This window comes from Polypterus senegalus, chromosome 3 (genome assembly GCF_016835505.1).
Source record: "Polypterus senegalus isolate Bchr_013 chromosome 3, ASM1683550v1, whole genome shotgun sequence".
Lineage (NCBI taxonomy): Eukaryota > Metazoa > Chordata > Cladistia > Polypteriformes > Polypteridae > Polypterus > Polypterus senegalus.
This window is the reverse complement of record NC_053156.1, coordinates 277,610,658-277,629,130: the sequence shown is the minus strand read 5'-3', so window position 1 is coordinate 277,629,130 and position 18,473 is coordinate 277,610,658. Positions and strand designations below refer to the sequence as shown.

General features: G+C 39.2%; 2 protein-coding genes across 2 annotated transcripts in view; both read left to right on the top strand.

Annotated features, from left to right (window-relative positions):
• Window positions 1-9,800, top strand: part of LOC120526205 (tyrosine-protein phosphatase non-receptor type 7-like) — a 67,787-nt gene extending 57,987 nt beyond the window's left edge. The window contains exons 8-10 of the mRNA XM_039749244.1: window positions 1,924-2,081; window positions 2,352-2,465; window positions 8,810-9,800. Coding sequence (XP_039605178.1) covers window positions 1,924-2,081; window positions 2,352-2,465; window positions 8,810-8,903 — 366 coding nt within the window. The 3' untranslated portion in view covers window positions 8,904-9,800. The remainder of the gene's footprint in view (window positions 1-1,923; window positions 2,082-2,351; window positions 2,466-8,809) is intronic.
• Window positions 9,801-13,308: 3,508 nt separating this feature from the next.
• arl8a (ADP-ribosylation factor-like 8A) overlaps window positions 13,309-18,473 on the top strand; it is a 95,652-nt gene continuing 90,487 nt past the window's right edge. The window contains exon 1 of the mRNA XM_039749243.1: window positions 13,309-13,598. Within this exon, the coding sequence (XP_039605177.1) occupies window positions 13,476-13,598 (123 nt within the window). The 5' untranslated portion in view covers window positions 13,309-13,475. The remainder of the gene's footprint in view (window positions 13,599-18,473) is intronic.

Sequence of the window (18,473 nt, the reverse complement as noted above, 5' to 3'; positions counted from 1 at the left end):
CAACTTTCATTATCTTTGGAAGTTTTAAGAAGACCTACGTCTTGTGATTACAGTCTATTGCTTGTTTATGATTATTTATCCATACTGTAAAATAAAGGGGTTATTAGGCCGCATATAACTTTATATGAAATGTGTTTCAGTTTACGGTGGATTCAGAAAGTATTAAAACTCCCTCACTTTTGGCACACTTTATTGTGCTACAAAATTCATTTTAAATGGATAAATTTACAATTTTTGCACATCAATCTACACTTAATACCTCATAATGATGAAGTAAAAACATGTTGTCAAAAAAATTTGCAAATGCATTCAAAATCAAAAAATGAAATTTATCATTCGTATAAGTATTCAGACCCTTAATTCAGCACTTTGTTACAGCTTCAAGTCTTCTTGGGGTAATTCTTTACAAGCATTACACACCTGTATTTGGACAGCTTGTTTGATTCATCTTGGCAGATCCTATCAAGGCCTATTAGAATGGATGGGATATGTCTTTAAACTGTTATCTTCAGGTCTTTCCACACATAGTTTATGGGATTTAAGTATAGACTTTGGCTGGTATACTCATGGACAGTCAGAGACTTGTCCTAAAGCTACTCCAGTGTTTGTTTTGGCTATATGTGTTGGGCCATTAAAGTGTTGAAAGATGAAATGCTGCCCAGTCTGAGTTTGCCTGCACTCTCGAGCAGGTTTTCTTCAACAATCTTTTGATACGTGGCTGCATTCACCCTTTCTTTGATTCTGATCAGCCTCCTTATCCCAGCAGCTGAGAAGCACCTCCATAGCATGATGCTGCTACCACCATACTTTACTGTGGGGATGGTATTTGGCATATGATGAGGAAGGCCTGGTCTTTGCCAGATATAGTGCTTGGAATTCTTCCCAAAACATTACATTTTTGCCTCATCAGACCAGAGAATCCTTTCCCTCATGCTCCTTTAAATGTCAGTTCCTCTCAAGTGGCTTCTGTCTAGCCACTTCACCATTAATGCCTAAATGATGGAGTGCTACTGAGATGATCATCCTTCTAACAGGTTTTTCTATCTTAGCAGATCATCTCTGAAGCTCTTTTAGAGTAACCATTGGATTCTTGGTCAGCTCCCTGATCTAGGCTCTTCTCACCTAGTTATTTAGATTGGCCAGCTGGTCAATTCTAAGAAGAGCCCTTGTGGTTCCAAACCGCTTCCATTTCATAATTACTGAGGCCACTCAATAGTTCTTGGGAACACTCAAAGAATTTAGAAACGGTTTTATACCCTTGCCCTCATTTATACCTCACCATAATTTTTTTGAGGAGGTCTTCACAGAGTTCCGTGGACTTCATGGCAGCTGGGTTTATGTCCTTATATGCAGTGTGAACTGTGCAACCTTACTGTATATACACAAGTGTGTGCTTTTCCAATCAAGTTCTGGATACATCTCCTGGAGAATTAAAGCAAACAGGATATGCTGGAGTACCACAGACAAGGGTCTAAGTACTTATTTCAATGAGAGATTTCAGTTTTTAATTTTTAATACATTTTCCAGACCTTTATGAAAACATGTTTTCACTTTGTCATTATGGACTATTGAGTGAAGATTGATGAATTTCTTCTTCTTCTTCTTTTGGCTGCTCCCGTTATGGTTTGCCACATCTTGTTATCCTCTGCATTTTGCTCTATTACACCCATGAGTGAAGATTGATGAACAAATATGCAAATGTATCCATTTAACATGAAATCAACAGCACAATAAAGTGTGGAGAAAGTGAAGGAATCTAAAAACCTTCTGAGTCGACTGTAGATTTTGAACATTATACGTTTGAACACTACAGAGCTATTTATCAGGCTACAAAGCCTTTAGTGTATGTATCATGTTCAGGATAATGCAAGTAGCATATAGTGGATTTTGGGTCATAGAGACTTTATGATGTTTGTCTCTTAGCTTGAAGAGGAGGAGCGAAGTGTGAAACACTACTGGTATTCATCTTGGCTGGACCACCAAACTCCAGAATGTGCCCAGCCTTTGCTGTACCTGGTCAAGGAGGTGGAAGAGAGCCGGCGCAACTTACAAAGTCAGGGGCCGGTAATTGTACACTGCAGGTAAGAGATATGAGAAGACATTTATTTCTGGCATTATGGATTATGACCATGTTATTTTCTTAATCTTGACCAAGCTATGGCTACAGCTTGTAAAGTCATATATTCTTGAATTCAACAAGTTTGCAATTTTGGTTCAACTCTTGCCAGCCATTTAAATTCTTAAGTGCTTGTGCCACACGGTCAGATGGCATTTATGTGGCTGGTATCAACAAACAGAAAAATAAAAATCATGAGATTACTATTTATTTCTTGTTTGACTTTTAACTTTAGTGCCGGCATTGGAAGAACGGGTTGCTTTATTGCCACTAGTATCGGATGCCGGCAGCTGGAGGAGAAGGGAGAGGTAGACATTCTTGGCATTGTCTGCCAGCTACGCCTTGACAGGTAATGTTGCTCAATCTGCCGAATTATATGAGATAAAAATATCATCAGACCATTCATTTTTCATGCACTCAGCCACACTTACACTCTCTGGGCCAATTTAATGTATCCAGACACTTTACAATGTGAGAAGAAAAGAAGAACCTGTTTCTTCTTCTTTTGGCTGCTCCTGTTAGGGGTTGCCACAGCGGATCATCTTCTTCCATATCTTTCTGTCGTCTACATCTTGCTCTGTCACCCCCTTCATTTGCAGGTTCTCTCTTACCATATCCATAAACCTTCTCTTAGGCCTTCTTCTTTTCCGCTTACCTGGCAGCTCTATCCTTAACATTCTTCTCCCAATATACTCAGCATCTCTCCTCTGCACATGTCCAAACCAATACAGTCTCGCCTCTCTGACTTTGTCTCCCAACCTTCCAACCTGAGGCGACCCTCTAATATACTTATTTCTAATCCTGTCCATCCTCGTCACACCCAATACAAATCTTAGCATCTTTAACTCTGCCAGCACCAGCTCTGTCTCATGTTTTCTGGTCAGTGCCACCGTCTCCAACCCATATAACATAGCTGCTCTCACTACCGTCCTGTAGATCTTCCCTTTCCCTCTTGCTGATACCTGTCTGTCACAAATCACTCCTGACACTCTTCCTCACCCATTCCACCTTGCCTGCACTCTCTGTTTCACTTCTCTTCCACAATCCCCATTACTCTGTACTGTTGATCCAAAGTATTTAAACTCATCCTCCTTTGCCAACTCTACTCCTTGCAGCCTCACCATTCCAATGACCTCCCTCTCATTCACACACATGTATTCTGTTCCTACTGACCTTCATTCCTCTTCTCTCTAGAGCATATCTCCACCTCTCCAGGGTCTCCTCGACCTGTTCCCTACTATCGCTACAGATCACACTGTCATCAGCAAACATCATAGTCCACGGGGACTCCTGTCTAATCTTGTCTGTCAACCTGTCCATCACCATTGCAAATAAGAAAGGGCTCAGAGCCGATACCTGATGTAATCCCACCTCCACATTGAATGCATCCGTTGCTCCTACTACAGTTCTCACCACTGTCACACTTCCCTGTACAACTCCTACATACTTCTCTGCCACTCCCAACTTCCTCATACAATACCACAACTCCTCTTGAGGCACCCTATCATATGCTTTCTCCAGGTTCCCACAAAGACACAATGCAACCCCTTCTGGGCTTCTCTATACTTCTCCATCAACACCCTCAGAGCAAACATTGCATCTGTGGAGCTCTTCCCTGGCATGAAAAGAAAAAGAAGAAAAAAATTGAAGTGGGAAGGAAAGAAGAGTATGTGGAGAAATACCATTGCAGACACAGGAAGACGAAGCAAACTTCACAAAGACAATAACAGAGTTGAGATTGGTACACAGCTCAAGGTTGGTCCACTCACATAATACCCTGAGTCACACTCCTATAGTCTCCAGTTCATATACATGAACATCTTTGAGGATGTGGGATGAAAAACCAGGACACCAAGGTAAAGATCTTAACTCTGGATAAATAGTGACTGGGTACTGAACACATGAATCAGTAGCACTAACCATGTTGCTATCACCTCAATTATAAAAATCTTAAGGATGAAAATACAACATAATTTAAATAATCATTTTATTCAGTTTATACTGGGAGACAAACAGTTGTAACCTTGCACATCCTTAGGAGGTTTGAGCCATAACATGTCATGAACAGGCGTAGTAGTGAATAGTTAGCATGGGTTCAGACAGGGAAGGTCACATTTTGCAGATATGCTGGAATTTGATGAGGAAGCAACAAAAGCATGTGATATGCAAATATATAACACAAAGCAATTAATTGTGTAATATTTAGTAGATGCACCTTTGGCAGCCATAACAGCCTTGAGTCTGTGTGCACAGGTCTCTCTCTATCAGCTTTGCACATGAAGCACTGCCATTTCTCCCATTCTTCTGAACATAACTACTTAAGCTTTGCCAGGTTGCATGGCAATCAAGAATGAACAGCCATTGTCAAGTTGGCCTCAAATTCTCATTTGGATTGAGATATGGACTCTGACTTGGCCACTCCACGATATTAACATTACTGTTCTGAATCTGTTCCTCTGTACCTCTGGCTTTACGCTTGGCCTCGTTGTCTTACTGGAAAACAAATCTTTTCCTAAGGTGCAGGTTTCTTGCAGACTACATCAGGTTTTCCTCCAGGATTTTCATGTGTTTTAATGCATTCATGTTACCCTCACAAGCCCCCCGGGGCCTGCTGCAGAGAAGCTTCTCAACAGCCTGATGCTGCCACCACCATCATGCTTCATGATGGGGATGGTGTGCTTTTGATAATGTGTAGTGTTCAATCATGGGTTTCAGTCTGATGACCAAAATGCTCAATGTTAGTCTCATTAGACTATAAAATATTTTTCTGGTCAATTTTAGAAACTCCCATGTGCCTTTTGGCAAACTCTAGTTGAGATGTTTTGTTTTTTATTTTTTTTTTGTTTTGTTTTTTATTTTATTTTTTTATAAGTACAAGTGGCTTTCTCTTTGCCACTTTAAGAAAGCCATAAAGTGATGATTGGTGTTACAGTTGTCTACATATTTTCTCCAATCTTAGCTACTGCAGCTTGAGACTCCTTTCAAGTTTTCATAAGTCTCTTGGGCTACATTCACATTGCATGCCTCATTGTTCAATTTAATTTTTGTTTTTTTTGCCAATGCAGGATTTGCCTACCTTGATGAGTAACACTTATAAGTACAAGTGACCTGTATCTAACTGTAATGTCAATGCATCTGTGCTATGAAACAGAACACATGTTCACTTTTGATACATTTGAACATGAGCCATCTGCATCACCAACACCAAAAAATTCCACATTTGAGAGAAGATATGTGGCATTAAAACCAACAAAATGGACACACTAGTAGCTTGTGTATGCATCTTATTTTCTTCTGGAGGATGGAAAACAGCTTATCGTCTGTACATGCACGTCTGTTCCACTGCTGCAACAAGAGATGTGTGGGCACGAGAAAGAAGCCAGCAATGGGCAGACCAAAGCTATTGTCACAGCTGTATCTCCCCTCCATTGTTATTTTGCCATGCTGCCGGTGCTGGCTAATGACAGCAGCGCTCAGCCGATTCATGTAGGCAAAACAATATATGAATTCTAATCTAGCTGTTCTCATTCATGTTGCATGACCACAAACCAGATGCAATCTGATATAGAACTGCATATGAAAGTGACTCAAATCTGATTTAAAAAGATTGAATGTCTGTGTCCACACAGTCCTGTAAACATCAAATTTGTGTCATATTAATGCAAAACAATTGGACTTGACTCACTTCAGCCCAATAATGTGAATGTAGCCAAAGTGGCATCTCTTACTAGTCTTCTTCTTTCATTATCACTCAGCTTTGGTGGAGGACATGCTCTAGGGTGATTTACAGCTTTTTCCATTTCTCAATGGCTAATTTAACTGGAATCCATGGGATATTCAGGGACTTTGAGATTTTCTTGTCTCCCTAACTTTTCGGTCACCTTTTCATGGAATTGCTCTGAGTGCTCTTTTTGTCTTGATGGTGTAGATTAGGCCACCATATTGACTCATCACAAGCTGGACATTCCAGATCCAGGAGCATTCATATTAAAATGAATTGAAACCTACCCTGAAGTAATTATGTGACTACTAAAGCTGTTTGGCTGCACCAGTGATGACTTAGGACTGTCATATTAAAGGGGGTGAATAGTAATGAAATCAGTGATTTACTGTTTTATATATGTAATTAACTGATATCATTTGGAAAATATCTGCTTTCACTTTGAGATTATAGCGTCGTTTTCTGTTGACTAGTGTCAAAAAAGCCAAGTTAAATGCACTTTGAAAAGTATTGCACAACAAAATGTTGTATAACTATACATCAGTAATAAATGTAGTCTAACAATAAGTGTAAAAGCTTCCAAGGGGTGAATGTATAGACACTGTATATCTGTATAAGACTTCCATAAGAAATACTGTAGTTTCTACTGTGTGCTATACTGTTAAAGGACAAAGAACAAGCAACAAATAGGACTGCCTGAGCTAATTCTTATTTGGAACACTAACTTTTTCTGCTTAGGCCTATGAAAAAATGAAAGGAGGCCTTTGTACTAATCTACCAGTCAAAAGTTTTAGAACACCTCTTTTTTCAGTTTTTATGGAAATGTAAGCAGTTTAATGTCTTAATTTTTCAGGAAATCAAGGCATAGAACAATTAAATAATGGCAAATAAGAAATAAGTCAAGGAATTATTAAGTGTACAAAATTTTATTCAACTTTTTGATTCATCAAAGTAGCCACCTTTTGTTGATATAACAGTCAGACTGTGGTAACATTTTAGATTCAGAATGCCAGTCACCAGCAAAAGAACAACGGACCATCACACTTCCGCCTCCATGTTTGACAGTTGGAGTCACACACTGAGAAACCATCTTTTCACCAACTGGATGATGTTTAAACACCCTGTGTGCTGAACCCAAGATTTTAGATTTGGATTTATCGGTTCATAAAACTTTCTTCCAGTCTGCAGTAGTCCATAGCCGGTATTTCAAGGCCCGATTTTGTCTTTTAAGGAATGGCTTTTTTTACTGCCACTCAACCTGCCAAACCTGCAGCACAAAGTCTCCTCTTCATAGTAGAAACTGAGACTTGCTATTTCCCACCACTGTTAAGTTCTGCTTGAAGCTGTTGTGCTGTGAGGTGTCTGTCATGCAAGCTGGTGACCCTCAGAAATTTGTCTTCTGATTGGGTTGTGACTTTGGCTCTGCTAGATCTCTTCCTATCAGTTATTTCCATTTCCTAATTGATTTTGGATCATGTAGAACACCACTGTACTCACTTTGATCTTTTTTGCAATTTCTCTAAATGAAAGACCTACACATCTAAGGGTAATTATGCTCTGTCTCGATCCATTTGTTAATTGTCATTTTCTTGCCATTATTACTGGAATTTACACTTTCTACAGTGTAATATTGTCCAAGTTGTACTTCAGAGGGTTTAGTAACACAGTCTGCTCCAACTCTACTTTAAGACAAGTAATCACCAGAAGTTGGGACACCTGTGCAAATTGTTTCAAGTTGCAAGACTTAATTTACTTTAATTGCTGCAGAATATCTGTAAATTGTAACCTATTAGTTGTTCTCTGAAGAAGGCCCATTTGTAATATTCTGAAATTTCCTTTTTTTTTTGTTTTTGCTATCATAAACTTTAAATTGAAACATCTGGCAGGTTACTGCTTACCTTTTCACCACTGTAGGCTCTTCACTGCATTTCAACTGATTACATTTGAAAAAAAACTGGAAAAACTTTGGTGTTTTAAAACTTTTGACCGGTAGTGTATGTGAAGTATATGGCTGCTGTTTGGTCTCAGAGTCCCCAGTATGTTTTCAAAATCACATGCATTATTCCCTTAGCTATAACCAAATTTTAATAAACATTATTGCTAGAGGAATGCTGTGTTCATGTGTTCACTTGGACTATTCAGAGCTACCAGTTGTGACGTTTCAATTCAGTGCTTTCATGTGGGTTTCCAGTAGGACTCTTAAGAAAAATGTGAGTTCGCTGTCGATTTGTTACTGGGTCTAAAATAAAAAAACATTTTTTGTGGAAATAAAGAGCAAAATAAATGCATTAAATATGAATCACTTTGTATCAAATGCATTTTGATTAAAAAATGGCATTTTGCACTGACTAGGTAATATGTTTTATTTTAAACGATTGATTGTGGTAAAAGGTGTTATGTCATAGCATGGACAATTTGGTAGCTTTGTTTGTCTGAATTGTCTGGCTCCAAGTTGGTTGAGCGTTCACATGGAATTTCTGACTCAGAAAGTGTGATTTGCTGTCTGCATGAAAGCATGTGAAGGAATAATGCATCAAAAGAACTATGCTATTGATTTATCTGCTTTCCTTACTGTTTAACTAAATAATCACAAAGGAAGTGTGTCTAGGCAGCCAAGACTTTCTGTGTTGGCCTGTATCAATTACCAGTCTGTGGCCTTCAGCCCCACTTAGTATGAAAATATATGAATATATGACAGTGACGAGCCACTTAGAAATGAATTGGAATTTTAAGATTTCAATACTCCACCTAAGAGTTTATGGTGTATTTAGTAATTGTGAGCCTATTCTAGAAAGGAGCCTGATAGGTAATCCTAATGGGAAGCAATCAGGGTGTTGAGGTTTAGCTTTAATTCACATAAACTTTCCTTTATGGGATTACAGAAACTGGTAAGGAAACAAGTATGAGTGATGTAGTACAAGGCACACCATTTCTCTCCTTCTCTTTAATGTTTTTCTCTCTTGTACTTCCAGGGGAGGCATGATTCAGACAAGCGAACAGTACCAGTTTATCTACTTGACCCTGGCCTTGTATAGCACTCAGCTAGAGTCAAAGTGCTGCCAGTAAGCACTCCAGAACATGAACGTCCAAGATCCTCTAGAAAAAAAGTCTATATTTTTGCATTGCCTTTTCTATTGTAAAATAGTTGTTATAGTTTTAAAGTGCCCATTTGCTGCAGAATTTCCACATGAATGTATTTCCTTCTATATGGATATATAAACATTTACCTACAAGTGAGGTTTTGCTGGAAGCAAACTGGAGTTGCAGACATTTTCTAAGAAGATAGCCTTATGGTTGATGAAGCATATTATACAAAGCACACAGCATCAGCTCCCCTTCGTTAAAGGGCTAGAATTGGTTTGATATATTTTTCTGAAGATGATGGTCCTGAGATCTTTTTCATTTCATTCAAGCACAATTAATATACCCTCAAGTGCCAAGAAGAATCATTTCTATATGAATGTTTCAAATGGTCAGTAGCAAAGCTTCTCCTAATGACTAATTAGTCATACAATATCAGTTGCTACAGGCCAGCATTTTGACAAAATGCTATCCTAGAATGGTTAAAAATCTGGGAGCCTCCAAATATTGAAGCTTGATGCTGTGGATGGTCTATTCTATGAGGCTTTTGGCAAATTTTATACACAACATACAATATGGAACTTTTTTTCAGAGAACCATCTATGTTCTACATTGTTAACAGTATGATCACTTTTAGATGCTGGGGACAACACAGCTATGCTGCCTATAAATGTCAAGCCTCAGCTAGATGCTCACCTTTCCTAATCCTCCTGCTAGACCCTAAGTCATGTTTGTCCAACTAAGCTATCCCAATACCAATAAGAATAAACTCAGAATTTCTATTTTTTTTAATGCAGTTTAGTCTGTAGGTTGCGCTTTCTTTGGGCTGCCAGGAATAAAGTGAGATGAGATGTACGTATATAATAAAGGTAATTTTTTAAATCCAGGGTCAGTTATTTTTTTTTCATAAAAGAAAATAATAAGTGAACAAAAACCATTTTAATATGTGAAAAACATGGCACAGAGTAATGGGGCCCTTCAGAAAGTAACAAGATGCATCACAGGCATCTATCCGGTCAACTACTCTCCAGTATATTTGGAGAGAATTACCCAGTTCACCTCACATGGCACCTCACTTTCTCCTTCCCTCCTTCTCTGTTGTTCATCTGAGAAGTAAATGAAGAGACCAGTAAATGTACATACCTTACTTCTCCCACACTAACATGTCAGTGTACATCCTCACTGCCAGTGAACACTTTTCTCTTTTTCTGTCACTCTGTTATATTTAGCTTTGCAGGGCCCAGGTCATGCCCTGTGACACACTTTTATCCTTTGCAGCCACTTGTTGATTTCCCAATATACACTTCTGGGCCTTAATTTACATTTGATTTCCCACTCTTCCTGATTCTTTTCCATCTTATTGTAGTTCAAACTGTTTGTTCTATCCAACTATTTAAGTCATCTTAACAGATTGTCTTTTCCAGCCACTCACATTTCACAACCCTGGCACAACACATCTATTTTCATTTGGTCATGACCCCTAATTAAATGGTAAGTGTGGGCATGCAAGGTAAATTGATAGATTGATGCTGCTAGGAGATGTAAGCATATGCTAGTGTGACAGCATTAAGCTGTATATAACTCATAAAGCGGAAAATAAACTTTCAGTTCTTTAATTATTCAGAGATTGGACATTGGGTGCTTACATTTATAAAAGTATCACAAGGAAATTAAGTGTATCTAGATGGAAGTGGAAGATAAGACTCATCCTCCTTCACTACAGAAAAAAGCTAAGCACGTATGAACCTGATCAGCACTTGGATGTGAGATTACCTAGGAAAAGCTTGGGTTGCTGCTTGAAGAGGTGTTGATGAGGCCAGTAGGGGATACTTGACCAGTGGTCTGTGTGTGGATCCTTATATCCCAGTGCAGTGATGAAAGCACTGTGCTGTACAAACTGGCACTTTCCTTTGGAGGAGATGTAAAGCCGAGGTTTTGAGTACTCTGTGGTCTTAACACATCCCTGGGCATCTTTTGGAAAGAGTATGGTGGTTCCTGATGTCCTGGCTAAATTAAATTGTTCATCACAGCCGAGTCATCCTTATTAGCTAACTATCTCTCTCACCCCTTCACCACCTAATGTTTGGTGAGCATACTAGCACAAGAATGGCTGTCATCACTGCCAGGTTGATGTCTGAATTTGGTGAAAGTGGTGAAGTGACTTCCCACTGTCTATTTAAAGTGCTTTGAGTGGATTAGAAAAGCACTGTATATAAGTAATTAATCAATCAATCCCTGGAAGAAGTTCAAAGATCACAGTAATATCATGGATTTAACAAATAGAAACTCATACCTTAAAGTGTTTTTGAGGAATACTTGATGCATCTCTGAGTTGGAACAAATGGGAGCTCACATTAAAAAAACAACCTTACCTGAGTCCTTTCAATAAGCATTTCACTTCTTAGGTGCTCTCTGTAGCGGACTACTGAATAGTATATATTCTGTTCTCCTCTGTCTTTGATGCAGTCAGCCACCAGATCTTTCTTGTCATGGCATCACTGGGAGTGTCCTCAGGTGATTTTGAGTCCTGCCTCTTAGAGAGGTCTACCTTGTGTCCTAGCATGGTGAGGTGTCAAGTATATGCCAGGCAAGCATGTGGGAGCCTCAAGGGTTTGTGCTGGGCCCTCTCCTCTTATCTTTATCACCCAGTCCCATGGATTTTCCTACCAGTATTAGCTAGAATCTTTGCATGTCCCACTGATATTGCAACCTGTATGATGGAACATCATCTACAGCTCAGCATGGCAAAGATGGGCCTACCTTGTCATTCCAGCTCATCAGTCTATTGAGCACCAATCTCTGTTCAGCTTTTAGCTCATGATGCTAACACCTGACAAGTTAGCGTGCAACCTTGAGATGGTGATCAATGACTAGCTGTAACTATGTTGCCATGATCTGTGTGTCTTGCAAATTCACTCTACATAAAATTTAGAAGATCAGACCATATCTGACAGAGCATGCATCACAACTTCTAGTCCAGGTTTGGTCTGCTCATGTCTGGACTTCTACAATTCTCTGCTAGCAGGAGTACCTGAATGTGCCACCAAGCCGCTGCAGATGATTTGAAATCGAGTGGAACATCTGGTGTTCAACCAGCTGAGGTGAGCACATCTTACTCCTCTTTTCAGATTACTACATTGGCTTCCTGTAACAGTACATATTTAAATCCATGAAACCTGCCAGCAGAATAGTTGGGGTTAAGAACTGTGGGTTCAAATTCTACTACTGACACAATGTGATCCTGAACAAGTCACTTGACCTGCCTGTTCTCTAATTGGAAAACCAAAAGAAATGGAACCAATTGTACCATTAATGTTGTAAGTCACCTTGGATAAAGGTGTCAGCCAAATATGCAAATATAGGGAGACATTAACGAGGTCCTGTGTTCCTTCTCATCCACTCAGTTCTGCTAATGAACAACATCTGGTGATGCCACCTCTGTGTGGTATCAAATCTCAGTTCAGACTCTCTTCATGTGTAGCTCCTAGTTGCTGGAACGAGCTGCCCATCTCCATTCAAAACTCTAACTCCCTCAATGTGTTTAAGAAGCACTCGAAGAATCTCTTGTTTGGTGAATTTCTATCTAACTTCTGTTAAGCTTTGAAATCTAGGAGTTGTAACTCGTGTGCATTTTATTCTGAGCTCTTCACTTGTGATGATCAACTTTGTAACACTTGTTCCCAAACAGTCCCCAGACTGATGTTCATTCAATTATGTTGACCTCTTTGGCACCTGCTAGGAAATACATGTAAATTTAAATTTCCCCTGAAGAAGATCAGAAAATTGGATCAAACTTACATTATTAAAATCAAGAGTGGTTGCAAGCGTGGCTCTGAAGCTAGGGATCTGCACTGGCAATCAGAAGGCTGCCGGTTTGCATCCCATAAATGCCAAAAGAAACTCTGCTCTGTTGGGCCCTTGATCAAGGCCCTTAACCTGCAATTGCTGAGCACTTTGAGTAGTGAGAAAAGCGCTATATAGATGCAAAAGAATTGTTATTAAAGAATTATGACATCCAGTGCACCTTAGTGATGAAATAAAGAAGAATGTGGTTATCCAACAAACCATGTAAGAGATATGATGCATTTCAGAAGCAAAATTCATAAGGTCTAATTTTGCTCAGGAAGGTTATGCAGGCACTTACTTTTGAGTGCACTTCAAGCGCTGAAAATGATTGTACTCAAATTGTTTAAGTTCAGCAGGGGATCTAGAAATACTTTTTTCGGGAAAGCGTGAGCATGACAGCAGCTCCCCACGGTAGTTCAATGCTTATCAGAAACAGCGCCTTATAGTGAATTATGCAGCTCATCCCCGCTGGGGGCGCTACAGGTCATTCGCCGAGGCCCTAAAACCCAGGAGGCCCTCTTGTTCAGACGCCGCCTGCGTGCCGGTCGGGGCCCCGCCTCATTGAGGAAGGACTGGCCTCCGGAGAACTGGAAGGAGGGAGACAAGAGAGAGACGCTGCAATAGTAAACAGGGCCGGGTGTCCATCTGTCAGTGAGCCAAACCTAAGCATAGCGAGAAGGGAAGCCCCGGCCCGTACGAATACCCGCCGTCATGATTGCCCTCTTCAATAAGCTGTTGGACTGGTTTAAGGCGCTGTTCTGGAAGGAGGAGATGGAACTTACCCTGGTGGGGCTACAGTATTCGGGCAAGACCACCTTCGTCAACGTGATAGCGGTAATGGTGTCGTCCGCGCCGTGTACATGTCTTCCCCCACCCCCATCTCTGTCCGAGTGTCCGGCCGAATGGCCTTCTAAAAAAATCCTTTTCGCCTGCTGTGGTGTGTCGGGGACTTAACGAGGCCTGCATGCCTTGACTGACATACAGTGGCTCGTTATCGCCGACGATGTAGCCCTCCTCATCGCCGTTAGCGAAAAACAGTGTTTCGTGAAACTACGCCTGGTTTTCTGAAATGTCAGAAATTATCGAATGGGTATTGATAGTCCAGTCGCCATGACGCGAGTTATTGTAATCCAAGTAACTGTTAACATCGAGTGCGACACCCCTGGCTGAAGTGGCAGCCTCTGAATCCCCGTTATGTGTGACCTGCCTCCCTGAACTGTTCGCTTCTCTCGTAAATCACTGCTGCCACTGAGGAGAAGCCTGCCGTTTGAATGTTTCTCCAGCTATTAAGTGGCTGATTTCTTTCTGTAGCTCGGCGTCCAGCGACGATGCTACAGAACTCCCTTGTATGCCACTCTTTGTTTGGAGATGATGAGTTGACCTCTGGATCTTCCATTGTTTTTCTTAGCACAGATGGCCTCAAGTTTTCTTTACACCCATTCAGCTAATTTGCGTTTATTAAATACTTTAGAGCTCCCAGCAAGTAAAATGTTTTCCATACCATTTTCTAAGTATGTTTAATCTTGAGTTTAGAGTGCAAGGCAAGAGCAATCCCTGGAAAGGATGCCAGGTGAATGCACACACCAGGATCAGTTTAGCATCTCTGGTCCTCCAAACTTGCTTGTCTTTGAACTGTTGGAGGAAACCGGTGAACCTGGAGGAAACTCGTGTGGGGAGAATGTAATCTCCACGCACGGCGGTGCTACCACACCACCCAAAGGCTTTTCCATTCATCCATTTTCAAAACAGTTGGGAAGCTTTGCCCAAGATGGGATACATCACTGTTCGGACTGCCATTGCAGGGCACAGTCATTCATACTCGCTTATATTGGGCCAGTTTAAAGTTGCACATCAACAGTCAGCCCTTTGGGAAGTGGCAGGCATGTCAGATTACCTGTAGAATAAAAACCACTTGCAAACTTCACACAGACAGGGCCTTGGCCACATTCTGAACCCGGGACTCTGGAGCTGTCAGGTGAACAGCATTTACAAGTGCACCATATCATTTTTTTGTAAGCCTTCCAAATAAATGGTTGACGTTGCCTTATTCTTAACAGGTGCCGTTATTTTATTAACAAATTGTCCTGTGAATTATTCCCTGCTTTCTTCATCCTTCCATTCATCCATCTATCTATCTTGTAAACCCGCTTCATTATGATGAACATTTCAGTTCACTTTGCTGAATTGATTCTTTTTGAACTATCAGAGACTCAATTCTTTTGATTCATTTTTAGGTTTATATTGTGTATATTGTGGTGCATATGTAAAGCCCCCTCTGATTGCATAACAAATATCTAATTTAATAATTCCAACATTTTATTTATTTATATATATATATATATATATATATATATATATATATATATATATATATATATATATATATATATATATAACATACACACTGTGTATATATAGTGTCTGTGTATGTATACATAATTTACATGATGGTAATTCTTATGACATTTTCCTGTTTCTGTACATAAAGTATGACAACATAAAAATAAGATGTTACGTAAAAAGTGAATGATAATGGTATGACTCGTTCTAAGATAATGACTTGTTCACAAATCAAATGAATGAGAATCATGCAACTGGCTCTTTGGTGATGATTCAGTTTGAACTCAAATGTGTCAAGTACAGTCAATGAGCTGTAAAATGAAAAAAATTGTGCTTGTGTTTTTTTTTTTAAAAAAAGCAAGTTATTAGAAATTAGAATCATATTTTTATAAAGTTGAGTTTTGTGTGATTAATTTATTGAATGCACAAAGGGACATAAATACATTAGTTTCAATATTGTTGATATATTTGGTTTCGTGAAACAATTCCAGTAATGAATTGTGCAAAATAAAACTTAATATATTCTAATATAAATTGTCTTTGTATGATGAATGAGGGAATCCATCCATTACCCAAGCTGCTATATCCTAACTACAGGGTCACGGGGGGTCTGTTGTAGCCAATCTCAGCCAACACAGGGCACAAGGCAGGAAACAAACCCCGGGCAGGGTGCCAGCCCACTGCAGGGCACACACACACACACACACACACACTAGGGACAATATCCAATGCACCTAACCTGCATGTTTTTGGACTGTGGGAGGAAACCGGAGCACCCGGAGGAAACCCACGCAGACACGGGGAGAACCCGGGTAGCGAACCCTGGTCTCCTTACTGCAAGGCAGCAGCGCTACCACTGCGCCACTGTGCAGCCCAAATGAGAGAATCATCGGTGGCAAAGTTTTTGTTCGCTGATATTTATATATAGTAGTTTGAATTCTAAACAATCGCAAGTGAAACAAGTTGAGACTCGTGTTTCCTGTTGTTATTGCACATGTGCTTTAAACCTCTGCCAGCGTCAGTGAAACAAAAGATGCTGATGATGTTACACAGAACACACATGCACTTTAGCGCTCCCATTGAGCTCCACAAATTGATTTGTTTGTGCTCATGAATTCATTTGTATGATTCTCTGAAAAGAGTTCTTCGAAAAGAAGTAATTGTTCACAAGTTGCCTTCACTATATCTCAGCAAGCATTGATCACGAGGAAGGAGCAATCCCTAGACAGTGTGCCAGTCCCTCACAGGATGAACATATACGTACAGAAACTAGAGTAAATGTAGCATCACCAGTCCTCCTAACCTGTGTGTCTTTGGATGGTGAGAGGAAGCCCACATGGACACATGAAGAACATGCAAATTCCAAACATCTGAAATGTTCCTTTAATCTCTGAAAATTTTACTAATGGAGGTTAGGGCTAAGTGTGTTGTTTCCCAAAATATCCAGTACATTGTTTGTGTCCTGAAATCTATATCCATAAATGCAATATGTACATTCTCAAACCCGGTCTAATTCAGGGTCAGGGTATAGCAGAGCTTGTGTTACTAACACTGAAAAGAACTTTCATACAGAATTCCAGTTCATCTCAGTCAGTGTGCATGCACATATTTTCAGGGGGGACTTGTGGGTGACGAGTGAGAGAATCCAGTGCCCACACCAATAACATCCAAACCCTGAAGTACTTATTCTAATTTTAGCAGGTTACATGAATTCTCCTGCCAGAAAAAAAAAAAAATTATATGTTTACTTACGTTATGTATTTTGTAATGTTGTCAGAAAAATGTCTAATCTCGTGTTTTTGGGCAGAATGAAAAAAAAAAAGTATAATGGTATAATACAAGCCATTAGTGACCTATACTGTACAATGGCGAACAATGTGAAAAATATCCATAGTGAAAAAAAACTTGTGTTGCGTAATTCATATATCATTTATACAGCTTTATACTGAAAATGTGTAAAACATTTTGTTTCACTAAAATATTGTTTAGTATATACTGCTGAAATAGTCTGCACACATGAGTGGAATAACTTTTTGAATTGAAGATCCGTCTCTCCCACTCGTTTGTTGGTCAATTGTCATGTCTTCAGTTAAAAAATAAATTCCATTGAGGTTTTAGTTTCCTGCTTATGATGTGTATGTGTATATATATATATATATATATATATATATATATATATATATATATATATTTCAGAAAAATATACAGTATTTAACATTATTGTAGCAAAAAAAAAGTGTTTTGCATGTTTTGAGGATATGACTGGATTGCTTCCATGTATTATGCAAGAAGAGTGACATGATATTTTTTTTTTTCCATGGATGTTTTTTATGTTGTTTACTATTGTACAGCTTTGGTTAAAATTGGCCCCTGTTATATCAAACTTTTGCATTTTGTATAAAAAAAAATTCTTGGCCACCACTATAAACTACATAGGATAAATAATATATACAGTATACTCATTTTGGGTGGGGATTTCCTTTAGGTAGACTTTTAAACTTTTCTTTGGGATGGTTTGTTGCCTGTAGTACCTTTTATTTCTATTTTGAGGTAGATTATTAGTAATAATGTATTTATAAATCTTTCCTATGCTCAAAGTGCTTATTGTATTGTTTACAATTGTATTTTGTTTAATGTTATTTTTTCCCTTAATATCCACTGTGCGCATAACAGTGACTCTGTAAACCTATGCCTCATTTTCTGTGCAGCTCTCAGCTGGGAAGAGTGTGTCTCTAAGTATTTCATTGTTAATAGTTTGATGATGCAAGTCTAGAACCATCCCACTGTTGTATAAAACAATGCTGTCTGAATCATTCACTGTTCGGTTGTGGTTTTGCTCAGCCCCAATATCTTTAAAAAAGAGAAAAAATTTCTTCTAGTTGATTAAGAAATTCCATTTCACAATGCCTACTTTGAGAATCTGTATAGTTGCTGGAAATATTTACTGCTTGCTTTTGATGTAATGTGTTGCCCTTGAAATTTCCATAGCATTTTTAAGTATCATTTGTTACGCACTAATTTTCTACATCTGACATTTATATCAATGTTTTCCCTATTCCAGCAAAAGGATGAGTCTTCATTTGTATGTGTGTGTATCCCTTAATGTGTTCTTAACACTTCCAACATTTAGTTAGTTAGGCATAAGGTGAATATCCCCCTTCATTATACCCAAAGCTTTCAGAGCTTTCGTTCTTGGAGCTTGGTGATAGAGTTGATTTTTTTTTTATATATATATACACACACACACCCCCTTTACATCCTCAGAATGTTTTCCTGGCTGCCTTCTTGACATATTACTTCAGTAATATCTGTCCTTGTATTCATTTGTCATGACCTGGACCCTGTTCCATAGAACTAACATTATGTGTT